The 22,469-nt window shown below is 64.3% G+C and overlaps 4 protein-coding genes across 4 annotated transcripts; 1 reads left to right on the forward strand and 3 right to left on the reverse strand.

Annotated features, from left to right (window-relative positions):
- Positions 1-16: 16 nt before the first annotated feature.
- CHLRE_16g695350v5 (uncharacterized protein) lies at positions 17-3,602 on the reverse strand. Its single transcript, XM_043071806.1, has 7 exons — positions 3,423-3,602; positions 3,141-3,332; positions 2,718-2,953; positions 2,142-2,457; positions 1,594-1,823; positions 1,243-1,332; positions 17-1,034 (listed from the first exon to the last, which is right to left on the reverse strand). The coding sequence occupies exons 1-7, from the start codon at positions 3,511-3,513 to the stop codon at positions 720-722; spliced, it is 1,470 nt and encodes a 489-aa protein (XP_042915271.1). The 5' UTR covers positions 3,514-3,602; the 3' UTR covers positions 17-719.
- Positions 3,603-3,656: 54 nt separating this feature from the next.
- CHLRE_16g695300v5 (uncharacterized protein) lies at positions 3,657-10,512 on the reverse strand. The gene is made up of 15 exons (XM_043071805.1): positions 10,379-10,512; positions 10,187-10,285; positions 9,940-10,112; positions 9,563-9,663; positions 8,802-9,121; positions 8,523-8,609; positions 8,001-8,126; positions 7,409-7,537; positions 6,904-7,070; positions 6,536-6,656; positions 5,817-6,155; positions 5,360-5,581; positions 4,958-5,035; positions 4,669-4,716; positions 3,657-4,449 (listed from the first exon to the last, which is right to left on the reverse strand). Exons 1-15 carry the CDS (start codon positions 10,424-10,426, stop codon positions 4,129-4,131), a joined length of 2,379 nt encoding a protein of 792 aa, XP_042915272.1. The 5' UTR covers positions 10,427-10,512; the 3' UTR covers positions 3,657-4,128.
- Positions 10,513-12,462: 1,950 nt separating this feature from the next.
- On the forward strand, positions 12,463-14,999 carry CHLRE_16g695250v5 (uncharacterized protein). Its single transcript, XM_043071804.1, has 2 exons — positions 12,463-12,859; positions 13,172-14,999. The coding sequence occupies exon 2, from the start codon at positions 13,451-13,453 to the stop codon at positions 14,129-14,131; it is 681 nt and encodes a 226-aa protein (XP_042915273.1). The 5' UTR covers positions 12,463-12,859; positions 13,172-13,450; the 3' UTR covers positions 14,132-14,999.
- A 67-nt stretch (positions 15,000-15,066) lies between these two features.
- On the reverse strand, positions 15,067-22,462 carry CHLRE_16g695218v5 (uncharacterized protein). The gene is made up of 12 exons (XM_043071803.1): positions 22,017-22,462; positions 21,684-21,926; positions 21,202-21,505; positions 20,568-20,858; positions 19,180-20,429; positions 18,729-18,974; positions 18,460-18,516; positions 18,224-18,307; positions 17,979-18,017; positions 17,580-17,681; positions 17,185-17,289; positions 15,067-16,820 (listed from the first exon to the last, which is right to left on the reverse strand). Exons 1-12 carry the CDS (start codon positions 22,221-22,223, stop codon positions 16,698-16,700), a joined length of 3,051 nt encoding a protein of 1,016 aa, XP_042915274.1. The 5' UTR covers positions 22,224-22,462; the 3' UTR covers positions 15,067-16,697.
- Positions 22,463-22,469: the final 7 nt, after the last annotated feature.

Consider the following 22,469-nt stretch of genomic DNA (forward strand, 5'->3'; position numbering starts at 1 on the left):
AGGAGGACAGGTTGACCACAGCGTGCCCACATTCCCTCATGCCACAAGCCCCCGTGCCTTCATACCTCCCTCTGGCCCTCCTTGCCCACCAACTTCCGCGTCACTTGGACATCATCCACACATGACCACCAACTAGACCACTTAAGCATGTGCCGAGCATGGAGGGGCAGCTCTCGTGCCACAAATCGAACATGTCCCGGAACTGGGCTTGACTGGTTCCAGCGCACTGAAGCGCCCATATAAAACCACACAAGTCACCTCCCATCCACCGCGTGGCTAAGAAATAAAGAGCGAAGGTGTGTAAGAAGATACTACAGGAGCAACCCTTCAACACATGATGACAAACCGTAGCTTCTAGTTCTAGAGTGTTTCCCAAACATGCAGTGCTGACTAGGCATGCTGCGTTGACTGCCACCATCACCTGAGCAGTTTGCACCGTATTAAGCAAGCCTTCAGTTCTCCGCAGGCATCTGTGTACCGTTAAGCTTGCTGCCATTTCTGCAACGCAGATGGCGCATATACTCGCAGCCATCAAGCAAATGTCCCTGCTGCCGCCGCTCGACCTTCCAGTGCCGCGTCAAGAGTGCTTCCACAATCCACACACATAGTGACCAGTGCCAAACTGCCATCGCAACCACGCAACACGTACACCCCACACAAACCCGCTACACTTCATCGCAGCGCAACCAGGCGCCAGGTGCCGCTGCAGCCGCGCCTGCTCATGCAGCGGGTCCTCGGGGACCAGGCCGACCCAAGGCGCCCTCCTGCTGTCCCTCCTGCCCTCCCTCCCGCCCCGCCCAGTGCTCGTGGCCCCCCTCCCGCTCCGGCAGCCCCTTCAGCCAGCTCCACGTGTTGAGCACCCGCACCCACAGCCGCATGTCGGCCTTCAGCAACCCCAGCACCTCCTGCGGGCCGCAGCCCGTGGGCCCCAGCGCCGGCTCCCCGCCCCGGCCCCCGCCCCCTCCACTGCTGCGGCGTGGTCGTGGGCCGAACAGCACCGACACCACCTGCGCCCAGATGCGGAACAAGGCCTCCTGCGTGGTAATGGGCGGCAGAGAATGCACTGTAGGCACAGGCCACACAGCAAATGCATTTACGTCAAAGTCACATCCACCGTACCCAACGAAACGTCAAGGCGAGCGCTATGTCTTCCCGTTTGTAACTACACACATCAACACGGCACACAGTCAATGCGTGCGACATCACAGCCGGGCCACAGTCACAGCCGCTGCTGCTGCCCACCTTGGTGCGGCGGCCTCGGAAGCAGGGGTGCTGCGCGATGCGGGCCCAGTCGGGACCGTGCTCCCGCAGCGCCGTCACCAGCAGGTGCAGCTGTGTGGTGGAGAGGTGGGGAGGTGGGTGCAGGTAGTAGGTGGGGCGGTAGGTAGAGGAGGAGGGGTGGAGTGGAGCGATGGATGCGGGACCGGAGTACCAGTGGCAGGCGGGAACGCCTGTCCACTACTCAAACGATACCACGTACTGGGCACACACCACCTGCAGTTCGATAGGGTTGCATCCCGATGCCGCACCGGCGGTCACGCCCTCATGACTGCGAGCACACTCATTGCCGCACTGGGCACTGGGGCCTGTTACCTCGTGTTCGGTGAGCTCCGCGCTCCGCCCAAGCCGCTGCTGCAGCTGCCGCCGCGCCTCCTCCCCACCCTCCTCCTGCGCCTGGCCCCGCCGCACAGGGCCGTACCGGTGCGGGTCCAGCACCCTCCGCACCCTCCGCTGCAGTGCCGCTGACACCTCCACGCCCAGCCGCCCCGCCACCAGGGCAGTGGCGTGCCAGGACGTCAGCACGGCAGTGCCAATGCCGCGGCCTGTGAAGCGTGAGGAGGGTGGCCGACCGCGTGCGCGCAGGGCGCGCATGTGCTTGCGTATGTGTGTTGTACATGGCACAAGTAAGAATGTGTGTGTGTGTATGTGTGCACACGAGCCAGTCAGTGAGAAGGAGACGGAGCCAGCACCGTTTCAAGAACCCAGCAGCCGCCACAGCCCACCGACCGCGCATGGGGTCATTGGTCTGGCCTGGCCGTATAGAGTCTGGACAACTGCGCCGTTTCAACAGCACGTTGTTCTGACCGGTCAGCCTGGAACCCCGCCACAACGGCCCGCACCCTCGCCCCAACCACACACACCTGCCAGGATTCCCACCACCGCGGCCTCGACAGCCGCCTTTGAGGGTAGCGGCGGGCCCACCTGCTCCCCTCTTGTCCGCGCCCTATCCACAGGCGGCGCCCCGGCCCCGGCCCCAGCCGCGGCCTTACGAGGCGCTGCCGCGGCACCACTGGGCGCCGCCACGGCCCTGGCACCACGGGGTGCCGCTTCAGCGGCCTCGTGGGGCGCCGCCGCGGCCTGATGATGAGGCTCCGCTGGGCGCTTGCGGCCAGTGATGCTGGGCGCTGTGAGGGAAGCTGTGGCCAGACCCCGGCCCCGGCCCTGGGGGACGGGGGGCTGCAGCGGCACGAGGGCAGACACACATGGGTGTCAGACCGGCATGCACGCGACCTGTGCACCTGTGTCGGCCTCGCAAACTGGACGCTGACGCTTGCCTGCGTACACGCAAAGCTAGTGCCGGTAGTGACCCCGTACGTGGCCCGCCGTGCATCTCAACAATCCCCCGCCCGTCCGACCCTGCATGTCCCGCATTACATTCCTTCCGCATGACACGAGGCCCGACGTGACGCGCGATGTACATACATGCCCTGTCGTACCTTCAGCAGGGCCAGGTACACCTCCTGTGACCCGCGGGCCCCCAGGCCGTACGTCGCCAGCGTTTGTCGCACCCGCAGCAGCGGGTTGTGCGGCGCTGCCTCGGTGTCATCCAGCCGTAGCCACGTGCGGCGCGGGATCAGGCATGCGAGGTGCAGCCAGGCGGGGTGGACGCCCAGGCGCCGCGCCAGACGCCGCCGCAGCAGCGCTACCTCGGTGTTGGCAGGCTGCTCCATGCCTGCAGGGAGCAAAGGGGGGCAGGGGGGCGGCATACGCCAACGAACACGTCCCAATTGGGATGGGTGGCAGCAGCCTGCCACCGCGAGCGGCGCACGCCCAGCACTAGCAGACCCGTGCAACGGCGCAGAGCCAAACACGCCGCCCCAGCCTCCCTCCTTTGCAGCCGCCGCCTCGCAGCCACTCACTGAAGCCGGGCGGCCGGTGCGGGTCCAGTCCTAGCCGGTGCACCAACGTAGCCATCACCTCATCCTCCCAAAGGACAGGCTCCATCCGAAGCTGCAAGGTGATGAGGGGGCCAGCGGGGACCTCGCGGTCGCCCTCATCGTATTCAGACTCCTCGTATTCAGGGTCCAACACATCCTCTGCGTCGACGAGGCCTACAGTGCCAAAACGGCAAAAGCATGTAACCCGGTTTGGGCACGTTGCTCTCCTGTGCTTCGTTGGCAACATGTTTATTCCTTGCTTGCCTGCACGTTTGAAGCTCCGAAAGCACTCGCGGAACAGTCGCGCCAGCTGAGTCTCGCCAACGCTCGGATACGTTTGTTGTTGCACTGCCATTTGGCAATAAGTATTCTTCTCACATCAAACTACGGTCTACAGTATCTTCAAGTTCGAGCTGTCGGTCAACAAAATCCTATTCGTTCTAGTCTCAGCGGAATCCTTCAGTGCTGCTGGTGCGTGCATGGCAGCGAAGTAATAATTCGAAATGTTATACCGACAGCTGCGTTGGGCCCATGGACACGACGTGAGACGGCACGCCCCAGCACATCCAATGTACCCGCGTGCGCCACCGCCTTACAGCTGTGGTTCTAACTCTGACCCAGGCCCGACGCACAGTCAGCACAGCCTACCAATCGTCCAAGAGAAGGATTGGAGTACCCGCAGACAACAGCACTCACACGTTAACGCTCTGCGGCAATACAAGCCCAGGACCAACCCGTGCCCGGGGGGTGGCTGCCACTGTCGGTGATGACTGATGACAGCTGCCCGTACATACCCACGCCTCGCACCGCCAGCCTTCAGGGATGTGCCACGGCTGCTGATACTGCTACTGCTGGGCGGCAGCAGCAGGTGTGCACCGGGGGCAATATATGGTACTCTCAACTTGGAGGCAAACCCGCCCACTAATGTCACAATGCGCAGGCACCCGCCACACCTGCTTGCACCGCCCTCTCACGCCGCCTCCCCTTCCTCAAGCTTAACAGCCGCCGCGGCGCCCCGCTTGACACCGGCACGCGGGCTCGGCGCCACTGGCGCCGCCGCCCCCGCCTCGCCCTCCTCCTTCAGGCCCGCACCCGCCCCCGCCTCGCCCATCTCAGCATCTCCCGCCGCCGCCGCCGCCGCTGCTGCAGCCGCCGCCGCCTCCTCGGCCTCCGCCGCGGCCGCCGCCGCCAGCTCTGCCTCCCTCGCTGCCTTCTGCTCGGCGATGCGGCCCTTCATGTCAGGGTTGAGCTCCAGCACCATTTCCTCCAGGTCATCACCCTTCTTGTAGAACTGTATGAGTAGGAAATATGAAAGTAAAGAGGCGTGAACAGATAGTTGGAGCACAATCAGTAGGAACTCAGGAGGTGCAGGAGAGGAGGAGTTGCAGGGGGCGTGAACGCAAGAGCATGTGAGGCAAGAGGTCACGGGGCGCAGCAGGCGACGCCGTCAGCCGAACCCCAGACGGCCACGGCCCACCCCGCGCGCCTCCCTGCCCCGCCCCTGACGCACGTCGAGGTAGTTGCGCGCCACGCAGCGGAGCCGCTTCCACGCAAACACCTGCAGGTGCACGTGTGCGTGAGGTTACGAGAAAGAGCTGCTACAGCGGCGGTCAAGCAGGAAGGGAGGAAGGGAGGCAGCCCTTCATGGGGAAAGGAGTGATTTAATCACAGGAGCGACGGAGGAGTTTACGGCGCTGTGCCCACGCTAGGGCACCCGCCTGGCATCTTTGTTTACAAGCGTGTCCTTTTCCCTAAACACACGCACAGCCCCAACCCCCCATCCCACCCTCTGCCCCCACCTGCTCCCTGCACCTCCGGTAGGGGGGCTCCACGTCGTTGTCGGGGTCCAGGTCCTCCACCACGGGGGCCAGCAGCTCCTGAGGGGGAGGGTAGCAACACGAGAGGGGGGGGGTGTTGGTGGTGGTGGCAGCCCCATCAGCAAACTAAGTGGGGGGCATGCGGCACGCGGAGAGCGAGGTGGCGGGGTAGCCAACTCCCACTGGGCCGGCCAACAGCATCATGCAGCGTATTGCAGCGCCCGAAGCGCCCGCCCTCCCCGCCCTCCGGCCCGCATTCCACGGCCTCACCCAACCCGCTTGTTAGTCTACTCCTCCCACCCTCTGCAGCGGCTATCCACCACCCCGCCTCCCGCTTGCCCCCCGCTGCCACGCTGCCCTCCCCCCCTTCCGCCCCCGGCCCACCTGCGGTGTGGGCAGCAGCGGCACCAGCTCCTCCTCGCCCAGCAGGTTGCGAGCCCGCGTGCGCCGCTCGCCCACCCGCAGCCCGGCCATGGGGTCGGGCAGGCCCGTCACGCCGCGCGACACCGCGTAGCGACCCGCCAGGCCGCCCGCGGCGGCAGCGGCGGCGGCAGCGGCGGCGCGGCCGCCCTTGCGACGGCGCCCGCCGCCCGCCGCGCCCGCCTCCTGTTCAGCGGGACACACACACACACACACACACAACCACATATGTATGCAAGATCACACACGCGCGCATGGTTGCGCGCAATGTCGCCTACGCGATATGATGCCGTGCTTTGCAAGACTGCCGCATTACCGTATGCTCGCTTCCCTCCGTGCCGCGACACGCCGTTTGCACGAGCCTCGCCGACCCCCTGCCTCGACCCCCCGCCCCGCCACACAAACACGCACCGCCCCCCACCTGTGCGTGTGAGGACGACACGATCTCCCGCGTGGGCGGCGCCGGCGGCCGCGTGAAGTCCCGACACAGCTCACTCGCAGCAGCAGCAGCCGCCGCGGCAGCGCCCGCCGCTGGCGCCCCACCTCCCGCCGCCGCCGCCGCCGCTGCCGCTCCGCCACTGGAGGCTCCCGCCGCGGCGCCCGCCGCCGGCGGCGCCCCGCCCGCCGCTGTGCCCAGTCCTCCGGGCGGCTGTGTGCCGTGCTTCCAGGCCACCCAGTGGGCCTCGTGGGCCAGCACCGCCCGCACCGCCTCCGCGAACTCGGGGCCGTGGTCCTTGGTCTCAGCCAGCGCCGAGTACAGCTGCGCGTGTCGGCGTGGGTGGGGGTTACACTACATGATTACGTCGGTTAAATGGGGGTGTGGGAGTGTGCAAACCCTTGAAGGGAATGGAGGAACCCCGGGGCGGGTAGAACGCCCAGTGGGTGGGCGGGTGGGGCCCCCGGGCCGGGGGGGGGAGGGAGGGCCAAGCAGGAGTTGAGGCAACGCTTGGTTTGACCCATGTGGGTCGACATCTGGGGGTCGGCACACCCCACAACACGCACCTCGCCGCCACAACCTGCCCATCCCTCACCCCCGCCCCCCCGCCCACTGCGGCGCCCTCAGCGCCCTCTGCCTCTCAGCCCCGGCCCCCCTGGGACTGGCGCCCGCCCCCCCCCCTCCGCCCCCCTCCGCCCCCTCACCCGGCTCCTCATGGCTTCCAGCCCCTCGGGCCGCCCGCCCCCCGGCAGCCCGCTCTTGTCGGCCTTGTTGGGCTGCTCGATGTACTGCAGCAGCGCCAGGCACTGCAGCAGGAAGTTGCGCCTGCAGAGGGGTGGGTGGATGGGTGGATGGGCGAGGGCGAGTGAGTCAGGCTGCTTGTGAGCGAGCGCGTGGGTGCAGGTCGTTGGCAAGAGAGCGGGCATTGCGACCCCCGAGCCCGACGATGCGTGTGAGGGGCACACGTATTCACGCGCGCGCGTCTTACTCATAGTCTCTGAGACCGTCTCGCCGTGTGGTTATGATACAAACACAGCCACACAGCACAGCCACCCCATTAGCATGCACCCACCTGAAGGTGCAGTCGCGCAGCTGCAGGCCAAACAGCTTGCTGCTGGTCAGGTAGCGGGCACCCGCGCCGCCGCCGCCTGCCGCGTCCTCCCGCTCCTCACCGCCGCCGCCGCCACCATCGCCGTCAACGTCCATGTGAGTGTGCGCGTCGCCGGCGGCCGCGCGCGCCTGCAGTAGCAGAGGTGCAGGTGGTGGGAAGGTCGGGGGCTTGCAGGGATGTCGGGTAATGGTGATGGTGGTGAAGATGGTGTGCAGTAATGCAGTCGACTCACAAACCCCAATGCCCCCGCCCTTTTGCAAGGTCCGGGATCGGGCGCGTACTGCCCCCGCGTCCAAAACACCCACACATGTACCAACCCCCTCTTGGGTCTTGACTTGTTTGGGTTTGGAATACCCTACCCCACACGCCCATCCCTTGTAATGTGTCTTATCCCGTGTCAAGGCGTTTCTTACTGGGAATGCCGAAAACAAACCCCCGCCCCACCCCCCGCGCACACGGCCCGCACCTGCCGCGCCGCCGCCCAGGGCCCCGCCGCCGCCACCGCCCCCTTGATGCCCGCCAGCTCGTCCAGTACGGCGCCCATGTCCGCCAGGACCTTGCCGTACACAGCCGGAGTCAGGACCTGGTTGGGAGCCTGCAGCGGGAGGGAGGAGGGGAGAGAAGGGCTGTGGGGAGGAGGGGGTGTGGGGTGGAGGAAGCGCCCGCGCCTCAACGGGATTGCTGACCTGCCCCGTGGATACGGCCCGTCCCCTCCCCTCACCAGCTCACGGGTCGCATGGGCAGCTGCTAACCTCGGGCACCCTTCCGCATGTTGCCCCCCTCCCAACCCACACCCACCAACACACACACACACACACACACACACACACACACACACACACACACACACACACGTGCGCGCATACAATGCATATGGGCGCCACTCGGGGTCAGGTCGTTCGTCGATCGCCCGAGGGGGGGGGGGTTGCGGGTAAGTAGGTATCTCCGGTAGTAACTCCGGCACGCCGTCTGGGCGGCCTTCGTTTTGTTGTTTTTTCAACACACGCGTGTGCTTTTACCTCTTGTACTCTCTAACACACACACACACACACACACACCTGGAACACGGCCTGCAGCCCCCAGAAGCCGCCGTACAGCCGCCGGTCCACCAGCTCGCCGATGGAGTCCGTGGCGCCCGCGGCCACCTCGTCCACGGGGAGGGCTAGGCCGCTGTTGAGCGCGCCCTGGAGGGGGGAGGGGAGGGAAGGGGGGATGACACGCATGAAGTTTACGAAGTGAAGTCGTAGCCAGGGGAAGGGAGGAGGGAGGGAGGAGGGAGGGAGGAGGGAGGGGCAGGAGCGGTGGGGATGGAAGGAAGAGAGGGGCGGCACCAGCAGCAGGTGCAGCATGGGCGGCAGGTAACAAGCAGAGTGGGCTGAGGGGGAGGATGGGCGGAGAGGAGCAGGCCGGAGGAGGGGAGGGTGCGTTGGGGAGTAGGCCTACCGTAAGTGACACTGACAACCCGAAGACACCGAGCGGCGGCAGCACTACGGTACCTTACCGTGTACCATTTCGCCAATTGGTGCCCACCCCTACCCCTGGTGCTCACTGCCCTCCAACCACACGTCCCAGTCACGCACCAGCACGTTCAGCCCGCTCTTGTCGTTGAGCTCGTAGCAGCGGCTGATGAATATGAGCAGCCGCCCGCACAGCCGCACGTCGTAGGCCTGCAGGCGCGCGCAGGAGGGGGGGGGCGGACAGGGAGGGAGGCAGGGAGTGCAGGAGGGGTTGGTTTCCACCATCCCAACTGAGCAGCAAAATGCATTGAGCATGCAGGACACAGCCGCGCGTCAGTCCATTCCAAGCCCCCACTGATGTGACACACGACCCCACCACGCCACACACAGCCCGCCCCGCACCTTGGACAGGCGCCTGAACAGCATGTTGCTCATGCGCAGCAGTGCCAGCTTGGCGCCCTGCTCCCGCCGGAAGTCCTCGCTGCAGAACACACCCGCCCAGCCCAGCCCGCCGCCGGCAGCACCCGCACCCGCACCCGCGCCAGTAGCCCGCTTGGCAGCCGCTGCCGCGGCTGCCTTGGAAGAGGCAGGGGCGTTGGCGCCGGCAGCTGCCGCGGCGGCTGCACCGCTGCTGCTGCTGCCCTCCATAAGGCAGAAGAGCTCGGTGCAGTCGGCGATGGTGCCCACCTCCATCAGGGCCTCAAACAGCCGGGCCCAGCCCTCTGATAGGTGTGCGTGTGTGTGTGGGGGGGGTAGGTCGGCGGGGATGGGCGGATGTGGGGGCGGGTGGGCAGGAATGCGCAGGAGGGCAGGCGTGGGCAGGCGGGCGGTGGGACCAGAAGAACAGCAGAGAGGTGGTCAGTGAAAGCTGCAGGCCCGACTCCAGCCGCTGCCCCCGCCGCCTGCCATCCTGTGCTACTGCCTCCCAGGGGTGACTTCCACCGCCGCAGGAACCAGCAAGGCCACGGTCCAGCCGCAGGCTGCCATAGCTCGTAGGCAAGATGGGCCACCCAGCTACCCGGTACCAGGTGCATCAGCACTGCGGGCACGGCATCCGCACCCGCGCGCCTACCATCCTACCACTATCAGCCTCGAACCCCTCCACCATTATAACCACCACCACCTTTGCCAACCCCCACCCCGCCAGCCCATGCGTCGCTCACCGTAGTCCAGCAGCCGCCGCCGGCCCGGCCCCGCGCGCTCCGACTCCCGCAGCGGCTCCGACAGCAGCGGCCGCGCCAGCTCCAGGCACACCTGCAGAAACCTAGCGTGGCGGAGAGATTTGAGGGCGGTTGCAGTGGCAGTGATGTTGGCGGGCGGGAGAGGTGGTTGTCTGCATCGGGAGTGGCGCCCCCTATTTCGCGTTTCGTCTCGGGCACGCACGCTCTCCTATGCATCACACCCCACATCGAACCATAGACTTCCCGGCACTGCTGCGTACATGCGGTTTATTCGTCTAGCTAGCCATTTGCTGCACCTGTAACAACGAGGTGCCCCATGTGGCACTGTTCCTGGTGCCCCCCCCCCCCGTTTTGGGCACCTGGGTAGTGTCCGGATGCCGTCGTGCGTGGCGTCGGGGTGCAGGTACTGCATCAGCGGCATGCCCTGGGCCACTGCCTGGTTGGCCAGTGACATATTTAGCTCAAACAGAGCATCCTCGAGGCCCTGGCGCATGCTCGCGTCCAGGCCCTGCAAGCTGAGCGAGCCATCCTCCTGCGCCACAAGCGGCACCCGACATTGCGTTGTATACTAGAAACAATCAATCGCCAGTATTTACTTATCTATACCTTGAAGTTGAAGGATGCCGCCGGAAACGCTCCCGCCAAGGCCTTGCGAGCTGCTTCAGGTGCTGGTAGGGCGGTGTTGATAGCCACCAATATCGTATCCTAGAATACAGAAGGGCGAACGCACATTCGGCAGTTTAAAGAAGAGCAGCGCTGTGTCACCGGCGCACATCTGCTCAACACAGCTCAACTGACCTCGATACGGGCCTTCTCTACACTGAATTCTAATGGTGATTTGACCATTGTTTGCGCGGTGCTGTGCCTATTGAAGTCAAAGTCAAGCACGCAAAGAAGACATTCGTCAAAGTCGGCAAGGCGTCTAGTATGTAGTCAGACCACGCTTCAAGTAAGTAATAACACGTATCGATCGACTCTCACTGTCGGGGCGTCGGTCCATGCGCGGGATTGAGCACTCCGGCATGATGTGACATGGTTCAGCAGCCCCCCACCCACCCCTGCCCACGCCCCTGCCCAACAAGCGGGGATATGACAGCCCTGGCAGGCCCTAAACGCCCTGCAATGTTATGGCACCTGACACCTGTGCCAGGGGACTCTCGGGGCAAGTCCACGGAGCAAGTCGGCGAGTGCCTTACTACTTTGGGATCGCCTTTCGTCCGTCGACAACATACCATTCATGGACCGTGGCAATCCGTGGCGTCCCCATAGGCGCGTAGAGGAGTCGCTGCTACACAATAGCCCTGAACGTAGCCACCGCTGTCCTTGAGCCAGGTTATCTCTCCGCGTTTCTCTACACTCCAACCACACAGACCGGGACGCTGGTCGCCTGCCGCCTGCAGGTGCGCTGCGCCTCTGCAGCCCGCTTCGGCCGCACAGTCACAGGCCGCCGCGCCCCCCGCGCTGGCCCCGAAACCCCTGCCCCATGCCCACTCTGCCGCAGGGCTTGCATCTTTGGGGAGCGGCAAGAAACGGGCCCCACAGCAGCCCCTTGGGCGCGAAAGATTGGGCAGTTCCGGGGATGCATTCTCGTCGCGTGGGGCTGCGTACGTCCCCGAATTTCGCCAACTACCCCTTCCTGGCATCAAGCATCAGGCATTTTTGGCCCCTTCCCGGCATCAGGCATTGTTGGCCCCCTGAATGCCGTGGGCGCGAACGTGCTTAGGGCCCTTCTCGCCAGCGGCGGCGGCCTACCCCTGGAAGATATAAGCCCTGCTCTGCCGCGAAGGAGGCTGCCATAATCCCCAACTCCGCACAATGTACATTAAACGACACAACATGGCAGTCCAGACCATCGCACGAGCCATCTCCCGTGGGGACCGCGCGCAGCGGCTGCTACATGGTAATGGACGCCACCAATGGCGTCTAAAGCCGACCTGCCGCCAGACTATGCGGCTGACAACCGCCTGCCGCCGTAGCTGCTCCCCAATCAGGAGGGCAAACCAGCAGGACGCCACCTACACTACATCCAACTAGTCCCTTCCATCTCCCTTGCCGCAGCTCTAAACCCAGACTGTAATGTGTTTTCCAGCGAACACGACACTATCCACATCATCAAAGCAGGCTACGCCGCCGACACGAACCCCGCCGCCAAGCAACACGAAAAAGCGCAACAGCACCACTGCACCAGGCCCTTGCAGCCGACCTACGGATAGCGGGATGGAAAGTACAACACACACTGGGTAAATACCACACGGTATTTATACGTACGGTACCTCAAACTCACATCTGGCCAATAGGCACATGCGACGCTGGGTGCAAGCGCTTAGCGTTTCACCCCTGCTTGCGTGTTTCCGCTTCTAGCGCAGATCCCAGTGCCTCGGTGCCTTCGTGCGCGGTGGGGCCGCTGGGGCGGTGTTGGGGGTGTTGGGGGTGTTGGAGGCGCTGCGGCCGCTGGGGGTGTTGGGGGTTTTGGGGGCGCTGGGGCCGCTGGTGGCGGTAGGGCCGCTGGGGCCGCTGGGGATGTTGGGGGCGGTGGGGCCGCTGGGGGTGTTGGGGGCGGTGGGCGCGCTGGGGGTGTCAGGGGCGGTAGGAGCGCTGGGGCCGATGGGGACGTTAGGCGCGGTGGGGCCGCTGGGGCCACTGAGGGCGGTGGGGCTGCTGGGGGCGCTGGGGGCGGTGGGGGTGCTGGGGGCGGGGGAGCACCCTTTTCCGTCCATGGTCGGCGGAATTGCTGGCGGAATTGCTGAGCAATTCCGCCGACCATGGACGGAAAAGGCTGATGGGGCGGTAGGAGCGCCGCTGGGGTGTTGGGGTCGATAGGCGAGTGCTGAGGGCACAAGGGCCACTAATGAAATATAGATTTCCAAGCACCTAGTATCCTAGAGATAGAGCATTAGGGAAGAACTAATATCCCAACTGTCCAACTCTTCACTGAGGAGGGCAATGCGCCGCTCTCAGGCAATGACCTCGCCTTTGCGTGCCACCGCACGCAGTTGAGTACACAATGACGCATCTATAACCTTTATCCATACAGTTTCTAGCCGGCGACCTTGCGTGTGGCGGGAGCGTCAAGCCCGCTGTGCCTCTGCACACGAAGCGGGGCACTTGTGCCCCTGCAACTGATGCTTCCTTACATACAAAATCGCTCCTGACATTCTTAACGTCGAGCGCGGTTGAAGCTACGCGATCACGATGGAACCAGTGCCCGACTTCGCCGACCTGCTGCAGCAGCTGAACATCAGCACGCCGATCCGTGTACAGTCGCTCCGCGCTCATCAGGTAGATTATGGGCAGCCGCGGCTAACGCGGAAGCTGCGGATGGGAGGGTCAGCGACGTGCGTGCGTTGCGCGCCATGCTAGTAAGCAAAAAGGCGGTTATGAATCGGGACGCACTGCACGTTAGCACGCTCCTGCATTTGGGCATGGGGATCTACATGCTTGGGCCAGGGCTGCTACGGTAGGACTCTGCACAGCGTCAAAGGAGTGCCGCCGTGCACACGATCAGGTACCCCCGGCCGTGCGGTTCGTGTTTCAAGCGTTCAGTCCAAAACCGCAGGTCTTAAAGCATTGTCCTCGTGTGTGCATATGCAGGAAGAAATAGAGAGAGCTGTAGAGAGAGAGCGGGAGAGAGCAGGATGGGTGCTACCCAGCGGAGGTCGCGCCGAAGCGCCATCTTCGCACCGCGTCGTTGCTGGCCCGGCCTTCCGCTCTGGTCTGCGTACACATTAGCTCCGCAACACTCGTCATTCGCTGGTTTGCCACGGCGGCTATGCCGACAGCATCGTGTGCAGCGGCCACGTGGACGGCGAGGAGGCGGTCCTCAAGCTGTTGGGCCCGGAGAGGCACGTCGTTGCGGCGTATGAGGCGGAGATGAGCGCCTACGCGGCTCTGGCGGCGTGGCAGGGGCACGTGCTGCCACGGCTGCTGGCTGCGGGCACCACGCGCACGCTGGTCCCGCTGGGGGAGGACCCGGACACCTGGGTGCCGCCGCCGCCGCCGGACCAGGTGTTCTTCATTGCCACCGCCCGCGTGCCCGGCCTGACGCTGCGCGAGTTGTTGACACAGCGGGGGTGCATCGAGCCGGCGGTGGCGCGGGCGGCCGTGCGCGCGCTGCAGACGCTGCATGCGGTGGAGATACCCACGGCGGCCGCTGTTGGTGCAGATGCTGGTGGCGGCGGCGGCGGCGGGCGCTTCCTTCACGGCGACGTGAAGCTCAGCAACATCATGTTGCTGCTACCGCCCGCCGCCGCGGAACAGCCGCCCGAGGTAGAGCCCGCGACCATGGCGGCGGCGGCGGCCGGAGCAGAGCCCGCCGATGCGGGTGGCGCATCGGACATGGCGCATGATGGCAGTGGCGGTGGCGCGGCTAGCTCCATCGGGATGCAGCCGGCGGCGGCGGCGGCGGGTATGGCCGAGGGCGCGGTGGAGGAGGAGGTGCGGTGCGTTGTGATTGACCTGGGGCTGTCGCGGCTGGACGCCACCGCGGAGGAGCAGCGGGCAGAGCTGCACGAGCTGGAGCAGCTGCTGCGTGAGGCAGCAGGGCCGGCATAGCGGCACATGCCCACACGCACACATGCGCAGCAGGTGTGGCGGCGGTGGTGGTAGCGGTGGCAGTGTGTGGTGCTGCCGGCGCGGTGCGGTGCTTCACGCCGTGGCACGGCAGGCGGCGTCAAACCCACTGGCAAGTGCGCATCACCCACTCAACAGAAAGAGCTCCTGTGGGGCCTGGCTGTTGCTGCTGTGGTTTCGTGTGACTGAGATGGTGTAGTGTACGGCGGTGGGCAGGTTGGGATATGATATAAGAGCAGGAGTTGGTGTACAGGGGCTTGCATACCGTATTTAAGTAGGATGCAGCCATACATGCGGGACGGACGCAGGAACGTGTGCGACACACTGAGGCTCAAGTATGCAAGTATGCACGTTAAGCCGTCTTTAGCACAAACAAAGCGTTGGAGGACTCAATTTGCGCGTCCTGGCGTGGGCATGTCAGCAAGTGTCCCCACATTCGACACATGCGCACTGACACGGCTGGGCTCTCGATGCGCATGAATCTGGCCAAATGTCAACACATACACACTGACGGGACTCTCAAGCGCTGGTGCGCATGATTTCATGTTTGACAAGGCTGCCGATGCACGGTATCCATACATGAAATGGCGGAGAGCACCACTCTTGTATTTAATAATGGGGTTGTAACCCTAAACAACAAGGTTTTGTCCGTGGGGCGGTGGGGGTGTCGGTCGTCCCCTCAAGGTAGGGGGGTCCCGGGGGAGTTCGGGGCATGGGGTCTTTATGGCACTTTATTTGTTTCCTACCCCCCTGCCCCGGCCACTGGTCTGAGCGTCTGCGCCAATTGATGAGTTGATCACGGCGTCCAAGAGTCCGTAATGCGCGTGTGCCCTTGTAATCTCACCAAGCGCGCAAGAGACAGACGTGCACGCATGCTGTGAGCCGCGAGATTGCAGCACCTTTGCGTGTTGCGTTCTTTCAAGCATATCAATAACTTTGCCAGTGGTGAAGCCACCTTCTCAGACCCGGGGGGAACCGCCCTCCTGCATCCGTCAGCCTACCTGCCACCCACTCAGAGCAATGCACGGCGCGACAAATCAAAGACTTCCATCCGCAAGAGCCTTCCTTGGGACCTGCACAGACGCCACACGGGGTGACAGGAGTCACGCCCAGCCTCCCTTCCACACGGCGGTACGTACGGTACCTCAAACTCACACCTGGCCAATAGGCACATGCGAATGATGCGACCCTGGGTGCAAGCGCTTAGCGTTTCACACCTGCTTGCGTGTTTCGGTAGCACAGATCCCAGTTCGATGCCTTCACGCCAGTAGAAACGCCAGCTTGCTACGTGCTTGCTCGTATCGATGTGGCGACACACAAGAAAGGTACGTAGCTCTTTCCTGACCCCCTCAAAAGGGAAAGGTGGGCTGCGCCCACGCCCTGCTGGACCTGCCGCCTACTGCTTTTCAATCGATAATAGCAAATATTGATACGTGGCAACAGCGGTTGTACTCCAGTGCTCAGTTTGGTGCCGCACGCGCGCCCTCACCCCAAACTTGGGCCGGGAATAGCCCCTCCACACACGCTACACGAGTATTATCACAGCGTTTTTGAATTTACACGTGTCTTGTCATGTACATGTCTTGTCATGTTCGTGTCTCTGGTTTCTGATTGGGGATTGGTGAAAACAACCCTTCGCCCTCCCACAAGCACACATGGAGTCACGGACGAATCCCGTAAAGCGCCACCCATACCGTACATCCTGTAAGGCGTATCCAGAGTATCGCATAACTAAATTGCCACCACAACCGCCCGTCTCGCTGTCTGCTTCCGTCGCTACTCGAAGCGGCGGCAACATGTGTCATAACCCGCCCACTCAGCGTCCCCGCATACATAACCCACACGCCCAATACGGATGTGACGATGCACTGATATATGCAGTACTGACAGCACTGACATGGAGATATGTCGTACGCCCCAAACCGCTAAAGATCTTGCTCTTCCAGCTGTTGTGCATGCTCGATGAAGTAAATTTACTAACAACAAGTACACACTCCCCAACATATACTTGAAATGCACCAGTAGCACAGAGCCCGCCGAATCAGGCCCAGCCCTGCCGCATGCGGCGCGCGTACGGCACCTACCCGTTTGAAGCAGCAACAAAAGCAGCAGGACAACAGGAGCCCCTGGCCGAGACACAGCCTCTTGCACACTAGAAAGGACATTGGCAAGACACCGTCATTCCTCTCCTCCAATTATTACTTCTTCATCTCAGGCCGCACGCACTGCACAGGCGGACGCACATTGCTCATGTGCGTGCTGTCTTTGTAACAGAAACCGTGCCCGGCGGCAACCAACTAGGGAAGAACGTGTTATGGAAAATCAGGATGACTGCAAGTCTGCAACCCCATACATCACATCGCGCGCGCCTCTGCCGCACGTCAGCGCGGCCAAGCAGTAGCGATGCAGGGGGGGTTGGCACGGCTACTGCCGGCTCCAGCAACACATCCCCGCCGGCGACTGCACCGCCATCCTAGTACGGCCCAGGCCCCTCAGGCCTCGCCGTCTCGGCGGTTTGGGTGAGCATGGCTGGCGATACAGCTGCCCTTCAATAAAATTTGGGTGTGTCGCTGGCTGGGGGGCCACCCTCCCCTCCCCTTCCCGCGCATCCTGCCCCCTGCCGCAGCAGCTGTTCCCGCAGCAGCATGAGCTCCTTGCCCACCTCCGCAGCCTGAGGCAGAGGGCGGGTGCGGTGGGGTGTGTGTGTATGTGTGTGTGTGTGTGTGTGTGTGTGTGTGTGTGCGTGTGCGTGTGTGTGGTGGTGATGGTGGGGGTTAATCCAATGCCATAAAGGGGGGAGTTGGGGAGGAAGGGGGCCGAGCGGCGTGGGGATGGGTGGGGAGGTGTGTGGGTGAGCAGCGGTGAGGGGCGGTGAAGGCACGCGCAGGTGTGGGGGCCTGCGGGCCTGTGCGCGTGCGCGTGTGTGGGCGTGCGCGTGTGTGCGCTCACGTGTGTGTGGACGCATGTGTGTGTATGTGTGTACGGTACAAAGAACGACAAAATGGACCCCATGTGTGTGTCTCTCTCGCTCTCACCGCGGGCCGCCGCAGCGGGTCTGCATCCCACAGGTCCACAAGGATGCGCCGTAGCTTTCGCGGGCAGCGGTCCTCCGACAATCCCGCCAGAGGCAGCCGCGTGCCCTGCGCGCACACACACACACACACACACACACACACACACACACACACACACACACACACACACACACACACACACACACACACACACACACACACACACACACACACACACACATATACATATACACGCACACACGTACGCGGCACACGGGAAGGGCCGAGTCGGCATGCGGGGTGAGGGCGGGCCGGAGCCGCAGACCTGACAGGCAGGTGAGGGCAGCAGCAGGTGTACGCCACCCTTTTCCCTCCCTTCCACCTCCCTCCCTCCCTCGCAGCGCCTGCAGCCGCACCTGCGCGCACACCAGGTAGGCGACCGCCATGGCCGGGTGCCCGGTCCAGGGCTGCTCCCCGCTGACCAGCACCCACAGCAGCACGCCCAGCGAGTACAGGTCCTGCGTGTGTGTGTGTGTGTGTGTGCGTGTGTGTGTGTGTGTGTGTGTGTGTGTGTGTGTGTGTGTGTGTGTGTCTGGTTGTCACGGAGCGCAGGGGTCCGTCATGAGGCGCAGCAGCCAGACGTCCAACAAGTGTGTGTGGGCACACGGTGGATGAAGGAACGATGTCAAGGAACGAGATGGTAACACGTGCTGCACTGCCTGCCGCTGCTGCGGGCCCCAGTGCTCCCGCCCGGCCATCCTCCTTCCCCGCAGCTGCCTGCCTGCCTGGCCCCCTGGCCCCCTTGGCGGCCTCACCGCGCGGTGCGTGATGATGCTGCTGTCGATGTCAAAGCACTGCGTCACATGTGCAGTTCGCCAGTGGTCGTGGGTGTTCGAAATAAGTCAAGAGGCAACCGATGTGTACACGCACCTCCGTAGGAGCCCTTCAGGACAGCCGCTGTGCGCGTGGCCTGTGCCCCCAGCAGCGTGGCTTATTGCCAGTTACGGCTGCCAACGGGCGCCCGCGCACCCACTGCACCACCACCCACTGCACCACCCACCTCGGGCGCCATGAACGCGACCGTCCCGGCCTCCGGGTCCTGTGTCGCCAGGGTCATGGCCCGGAAGCGGGCCAGACCGAAGTCCTGCATGCACGAGCCAGCGCCTTGATTGCTTACTTGTGTGGGTGTGTGTATTCCACGGAGTTGGATGGCACTTGATTGGCCCCGATGTACGTACGTGGCACAGCTCCCCGCAGGTACATCCGCACCAGCAGCCGCACCCCCACTCCCCTCACCGTGATCTTGGCCACAGGGGCTCCGCCGCCGCCCCCATTGATGAGCACGTTGGCGGGCTGCGTGGGGCGGCAGACGACACAGGGCGTGAGGGCAAGGTAGCCGTCAGGAGCCTTGGAGTTTTGAGATGGGCAAAGCGGGTCCCAAGGGTACCGGGGCAGCATCCAGTGCTGAGACGCCCCCGCCACAACACATACGTGCACAACGCCAAACGCCTTGCTGGAGTACCAGTTCACGACATAGCACAAACTAACAATGTAAACAAACCCACTTTCAGGTCTCTGTGTATGATTGTGGGGTGCAGGTATGACAGCGCGTTGCAGATGTCGATGGCGATGGTCAGCACCGTCACCAGCGGCAGCAGGGTGGGCGCCGCCCCCGGCTCGTGTTTGAATACGAGTGCCTCCAGCGACGTCTCACACAGCTCCATGACCAGGCAGGGCTGGCGCGGGTCCAGGCACGCCGCCAGCAGCTTGACCACGTTGGGGTGCGAGCAGCGGCCCAGCACCTCAACCTCCTGAGAGTGTGTTTATCAGTGTGTGTGTGTGTGTGTGTATTAATACCCAAATCGAACTGGGATTCCGTGAGGATGAAGGCAGGGCGTCATGAGCTGTTATAAATCCAAGGCAGCCAGCGCCCAGCAGACACCCAACTCAACAGGCTGTCCACGTCGCGACCCACAACCACCTGCTCACCCCGCCCCTCATCACCCACCCACCCACCTGTCGGAACGCGTCCATCAGGGCCGCGGGGTCATCTGACGCGCCGCCGTCCCCCTGACTCAACAACAGCTTCACAGCCACGCGCTCGCCGCGATACATCCCCTCAACCACCCGGCCAAATGAGCCGCGGCCGCGCACCACCGGCAGGAGCGTGAGCACGTCACCCGCCGTGGCCGCAGAGGAGGTGGAGCCGACACGCGATGCCACTGATAACGTAGCTGCTGCTACAGCCGCAGCTGCTGCTGCTAAGGCTCCTACTGCAGCTGCTGAGGCCGTTACTGCTGCTGCTGCAGCTTCTGGCGCCTGGTGCTCAGCCGCACTGACGCACTCTCCCACGCTGTGCACCCGTGTCTGCGGTGAGCCCTCGCCTGCGCCTGCTTCCCCTGCCGCAGCCGCCTCCGCCGCCCCTGCCGGCGCCTGGTGCTGCCGCAGCCGCCCGAGCTCGCCGGTGACCACCCGGGTGATGGAGGGAATGCTGCTTAACGCCGGCAGCCGCGCCGGCCCCTGCGGCTGCTCCTGCGGCTGCAGCTGCTGTTGTGGCGGTGGCGGTGGCGCCTGCTCATGCTGCGGCGCCCGTGCCGCCCCCGCTGCCGCGCCGCCTTCCGCGCAGGACGACGGCTGCGGCGCCATGCCGCGCTCCCCAGAGCTGGCCGCCGCAGTCGCCGGCGACACAGGCGGGTCACAGGCGCCCACCCACATGTGCTGCGGCGCCCAGGCGCCTGCGGGTTCACCCGCGCCTGTGCCTGCTGCGTCATCGCCGTGGAAGGGACTGTCGCAGCCACCGGTGGTGACCGGGGTGGCGGCGCCGCTGGCGGCCACGGACGCCGTCGACGCCACGTACATGAGATGTATGTTGAGGTCGGGTCGGAAGGGCGAGCTGCCTAGGACCGGCGCGTCAGGGCCGCCCTTAAGTCGCTGGAGTTGGAACTCCACACGCGGCGCACCGCTGCCGGCCTCCGCCGGCTGCTGCTGCTTGTGCGGCGGCACGGCCGGGCCCAGCGGATGCGGTTGTCGCCCCATGCCCCTGCTGTGCTGGAGCCCTGGGCCGTCGCCGTGTGGCGCCCGAGGCCCTGCCAGGCCCTCCTCCATGTGCGACCCATCAGAAAGCTGCTGCTTCCCACACAAGCCGCCGCAGCCGCCGCTACTGCTGCCAGCACCGCCCAATGCGTCCTCATACTGCTGGCTGCGCTGCCGCCGCCGGCGCAGCCCCCACACCGCCACCCCGGCAGCCAGCGCAATGGCCACCGTGCCTGCGTGGAGCGCGTGCGCGGGAACACCGTCAGGACTCGGGTGGGCTTTGCACTCCATGCACATCTCTGCATGCACGTGTATGTGGTCGTGTCTTTCTCTGTTCACTCCCCGTCACCCGCTTGCATTCCCCAGCTCACCTCCCACGACGCAGCCCACGATGATGCCGGCCGCATTGCTACTGCCAATGCCGCTGGTCCCGCTGCCGCTGCTACTGCCACTGCTACTGCTGCTGCCACCAGCGCTGGCGGCCACCTCGATGGCCGCCACGGGCGTGGGCGTGCCGTTGAGGGGGCGCAGGCAGATGCCGTACGTACGGCTCAGATAGAAGGCGTAGTTCGTGGGCTGTACCGGCAAGCCAGCTGCCCCGTCCTGCTGCGGCTGCTGCGGCTGCTGACCCGGCAGCCCCAGGTAGTTGAACAGGTTGATACCTAGTGGTGGCGTCGAGGAGGAAAAGGAGCAGGCGGAGGAGGAGGACGAGGCCGGAGGCGGAGGAGGAGCAGCCGGAGGAGGTGGAGGTGTCAGCCGCGGCTCCACGTAGCAATGGAGCGCACGCGCCATGCCAACCCCTCACACAGCCGTCCCATGCGTCACAGCAGCCTTCCCCGCCGGCCCCAGGCCCTCCATCCGTCCCCCATGCCCCTGACCCTCGGGTCTTCTTCCAAATTCTTCCAAACACACCCGGCCCCTGCAGGCCTTCACAGACATCAGGCCTGCGTGTTTCCTTGCCCTGTGCTCTCCAGCACCGCCCCCCGATGCACAGGCCTGCCTCACCTGCCGGCCAGCAGCGCCGCAGGATGGGCACGGTGGGCTGCTCCCAACTGCTAGTGGACGCGCCCACGCAACCGGGCTGCTGGTTGAGGCTCACGTCCAGGTCTGCCGGCGCGTCCAGCGGCAGCTGCCCGCCCCGCTTGGCTGCGGCCACTGCCGCCAGCAAGGCGTCCAGGCTGGCGGCGCGGGAGGCGCCGGACTGGGGAGAGGGGGTGTTGCAGGAGTCGGCGAAGAAGACGCAGCGGCGCAGCAGCACTGCGGCGGAGGAGCCGGGGTCGGAGGGCTGCAGGAGGGGCAGGTGCGGCGGCTGCGGGCATGGGTGGGGATGGGGAAGGGTAGGCGCCGGCACGGGGAGATGCGAAATGAGGACAAATGCGGGGTAGGGGTGTGTCTGAGCAGGTGCCATACGTGCAGGAGTCTGGACATGATGAACCCTTCGCAGCGACGCACTCTGCCACGCCACGTGTACGGACTAGGGAGCTCACCCAAGCCAGGTTGTCAATGCTCGGCGTGACCAGCGAGACGTTTTCAAACGTGAGCGACACATTGCGCCCCAGTTTCAGGGCGCGTGTCGCCTGCAGCCTTAGGATGGGCATGTCAGGCAGCCCCGCGCCGCCCACCACCGTGACGTTGCGGTCAAGCAGCAGAGGCGTGCCGGTGGCTCCGCCGTCCAGCAGGCCACCAAAGAGGCTGTCCGGGACCGTGACATCAAGAGCCGTGACCTCAATCTGTGCATGATGGATGACGGATGTGAGCTGGTTTGTAGCGTCTGGGAAATGAGGAACGAAGTGACGCAAGCCCGGACTCAGGCCACGTACCGTGCCAACGCTCCGGGCCGCAAGGGCCGCAACAAGCTCGCGTCCGCTTGCCACAGGCACCGTCACATCTGCCACTATCGCGATTACTGCTCGCAATGCCAGCACGAGCACAAAAGCGAAGGTTAGACCACTCGCATCCCAGCTGCTTGTCGCTAATGCGCGACGACTGCTGAAGTCAACCCGTGGACGCATCCTCTCCCCGCTCATTCTTAAATTTGAAGGCTACATCTTTTGAACGTCATTGCAGCGACTCGTGAAGGTGTACACGGGGAACATTATCGGCCCTTGGTCTACGCGTGTAAGTCATATGCTGTGTGCAATGGAAGTAGAAGTACATGTGTATGTATGTCTTCGCGTGTGGAGTGAGGCTTCGAAAGAGCTGCGAGGGGTGAGAACTCTTTGACGTCGGTCGCTGGCAGCCCGCGTCATGAGTTTGATGCAAGTGTTACACTT

This window comes from Chlamydomonas reinhardtii, chromosome 16 (genome assembly GCF_000002595.2).
Source record: "Chlamydomonas reinhardtii strain CC-503 cw92 mt+ chromosome 16, whole genome shotgun sequence".
Lineage (NCBI taxonomy): Eukaryota > Viridiplantae > Chlorophyta > Chlorophyceae > Chlamydomonadales > Chlamydomonadaceae > Chlamydomonas > Chlamydomonas reinhardtii.

Bases quoted from the DNA above. Each gene is read 5' to 3' on its own strand.
- CHLRE_16g695350v5 (XM_043071806.1), bottom strand. From the start codon at position 3,513: ATGGCAGTGCAACAACAAACGTATCCGAGCGTTGGCGAGACTCAGCTG. The intron at 2,458-2,717 runs GTACGACAGGGC...GTGCCGCTGCAG, and splicing joins TGTACCTGGCCCTGCTGAAG to CCCCCCGTCCCCCAGGGCCG. The intron at 1,333-1,593 runs GTAACAGGCCCC...TCCACCACACAG, and splicing joins CGGAGCTCACCGAACACGAG to CTGCACCTGCTGGTGACGGC.
- CHLRE_16g695300v5 (XM_043071805.1), bottom strand. From the start codon at position 10,426: ATGGTCAAATCACCATTAGAATTCAGTGTAGAGAAGGCCCGTATCGAG. The intron at 9,122-9,562 runs GTGAGCGACGCA...CACACCTATCAG, and splicing joins GCGGCGGCTGCTGGACTACG to AGGGCTGGGCCCGGCTGTTT. The intron at 7,071-7,408 runs GTGCGGGCCGTG...CTGCTACTGCAG, and splicing joins CCTGGGCGGCGGCGCGGCAG to GCGCGCGCGGCCGCCGGCGA.
- CHLRE_16g695250v5 (XM_043071804.1), top strand. From the start codon at position 13,451: ATGAGCGCCTACGCGGCTCTGGCGGCGTGGCAGGGGCACGTGCTGCCA.
- CHLRE_16g695218v5 (XM_043071803.1), bottom strand. From the start codon at position 22,223: ATGAGCGGGGAGAGGATGCGTCCACGGGTTGACTTCAGCAGTCGTCGC. The intron at 21,506-21,683 runs GTGAGCTCCCTA...CCATGCCCGCAG, and splicing joins GCATTGACAACCTGGCTTGG to CCGCCGCACCTGCCCCTCCT. The intron at 16,821-17,184 runs GTGAGAGCGAGA...CCTCTGCCTCAG, and splicing joins ACCCGCTGCGGCGGCCCGCG to GCTGCGGAGGTGGGCAAGGA.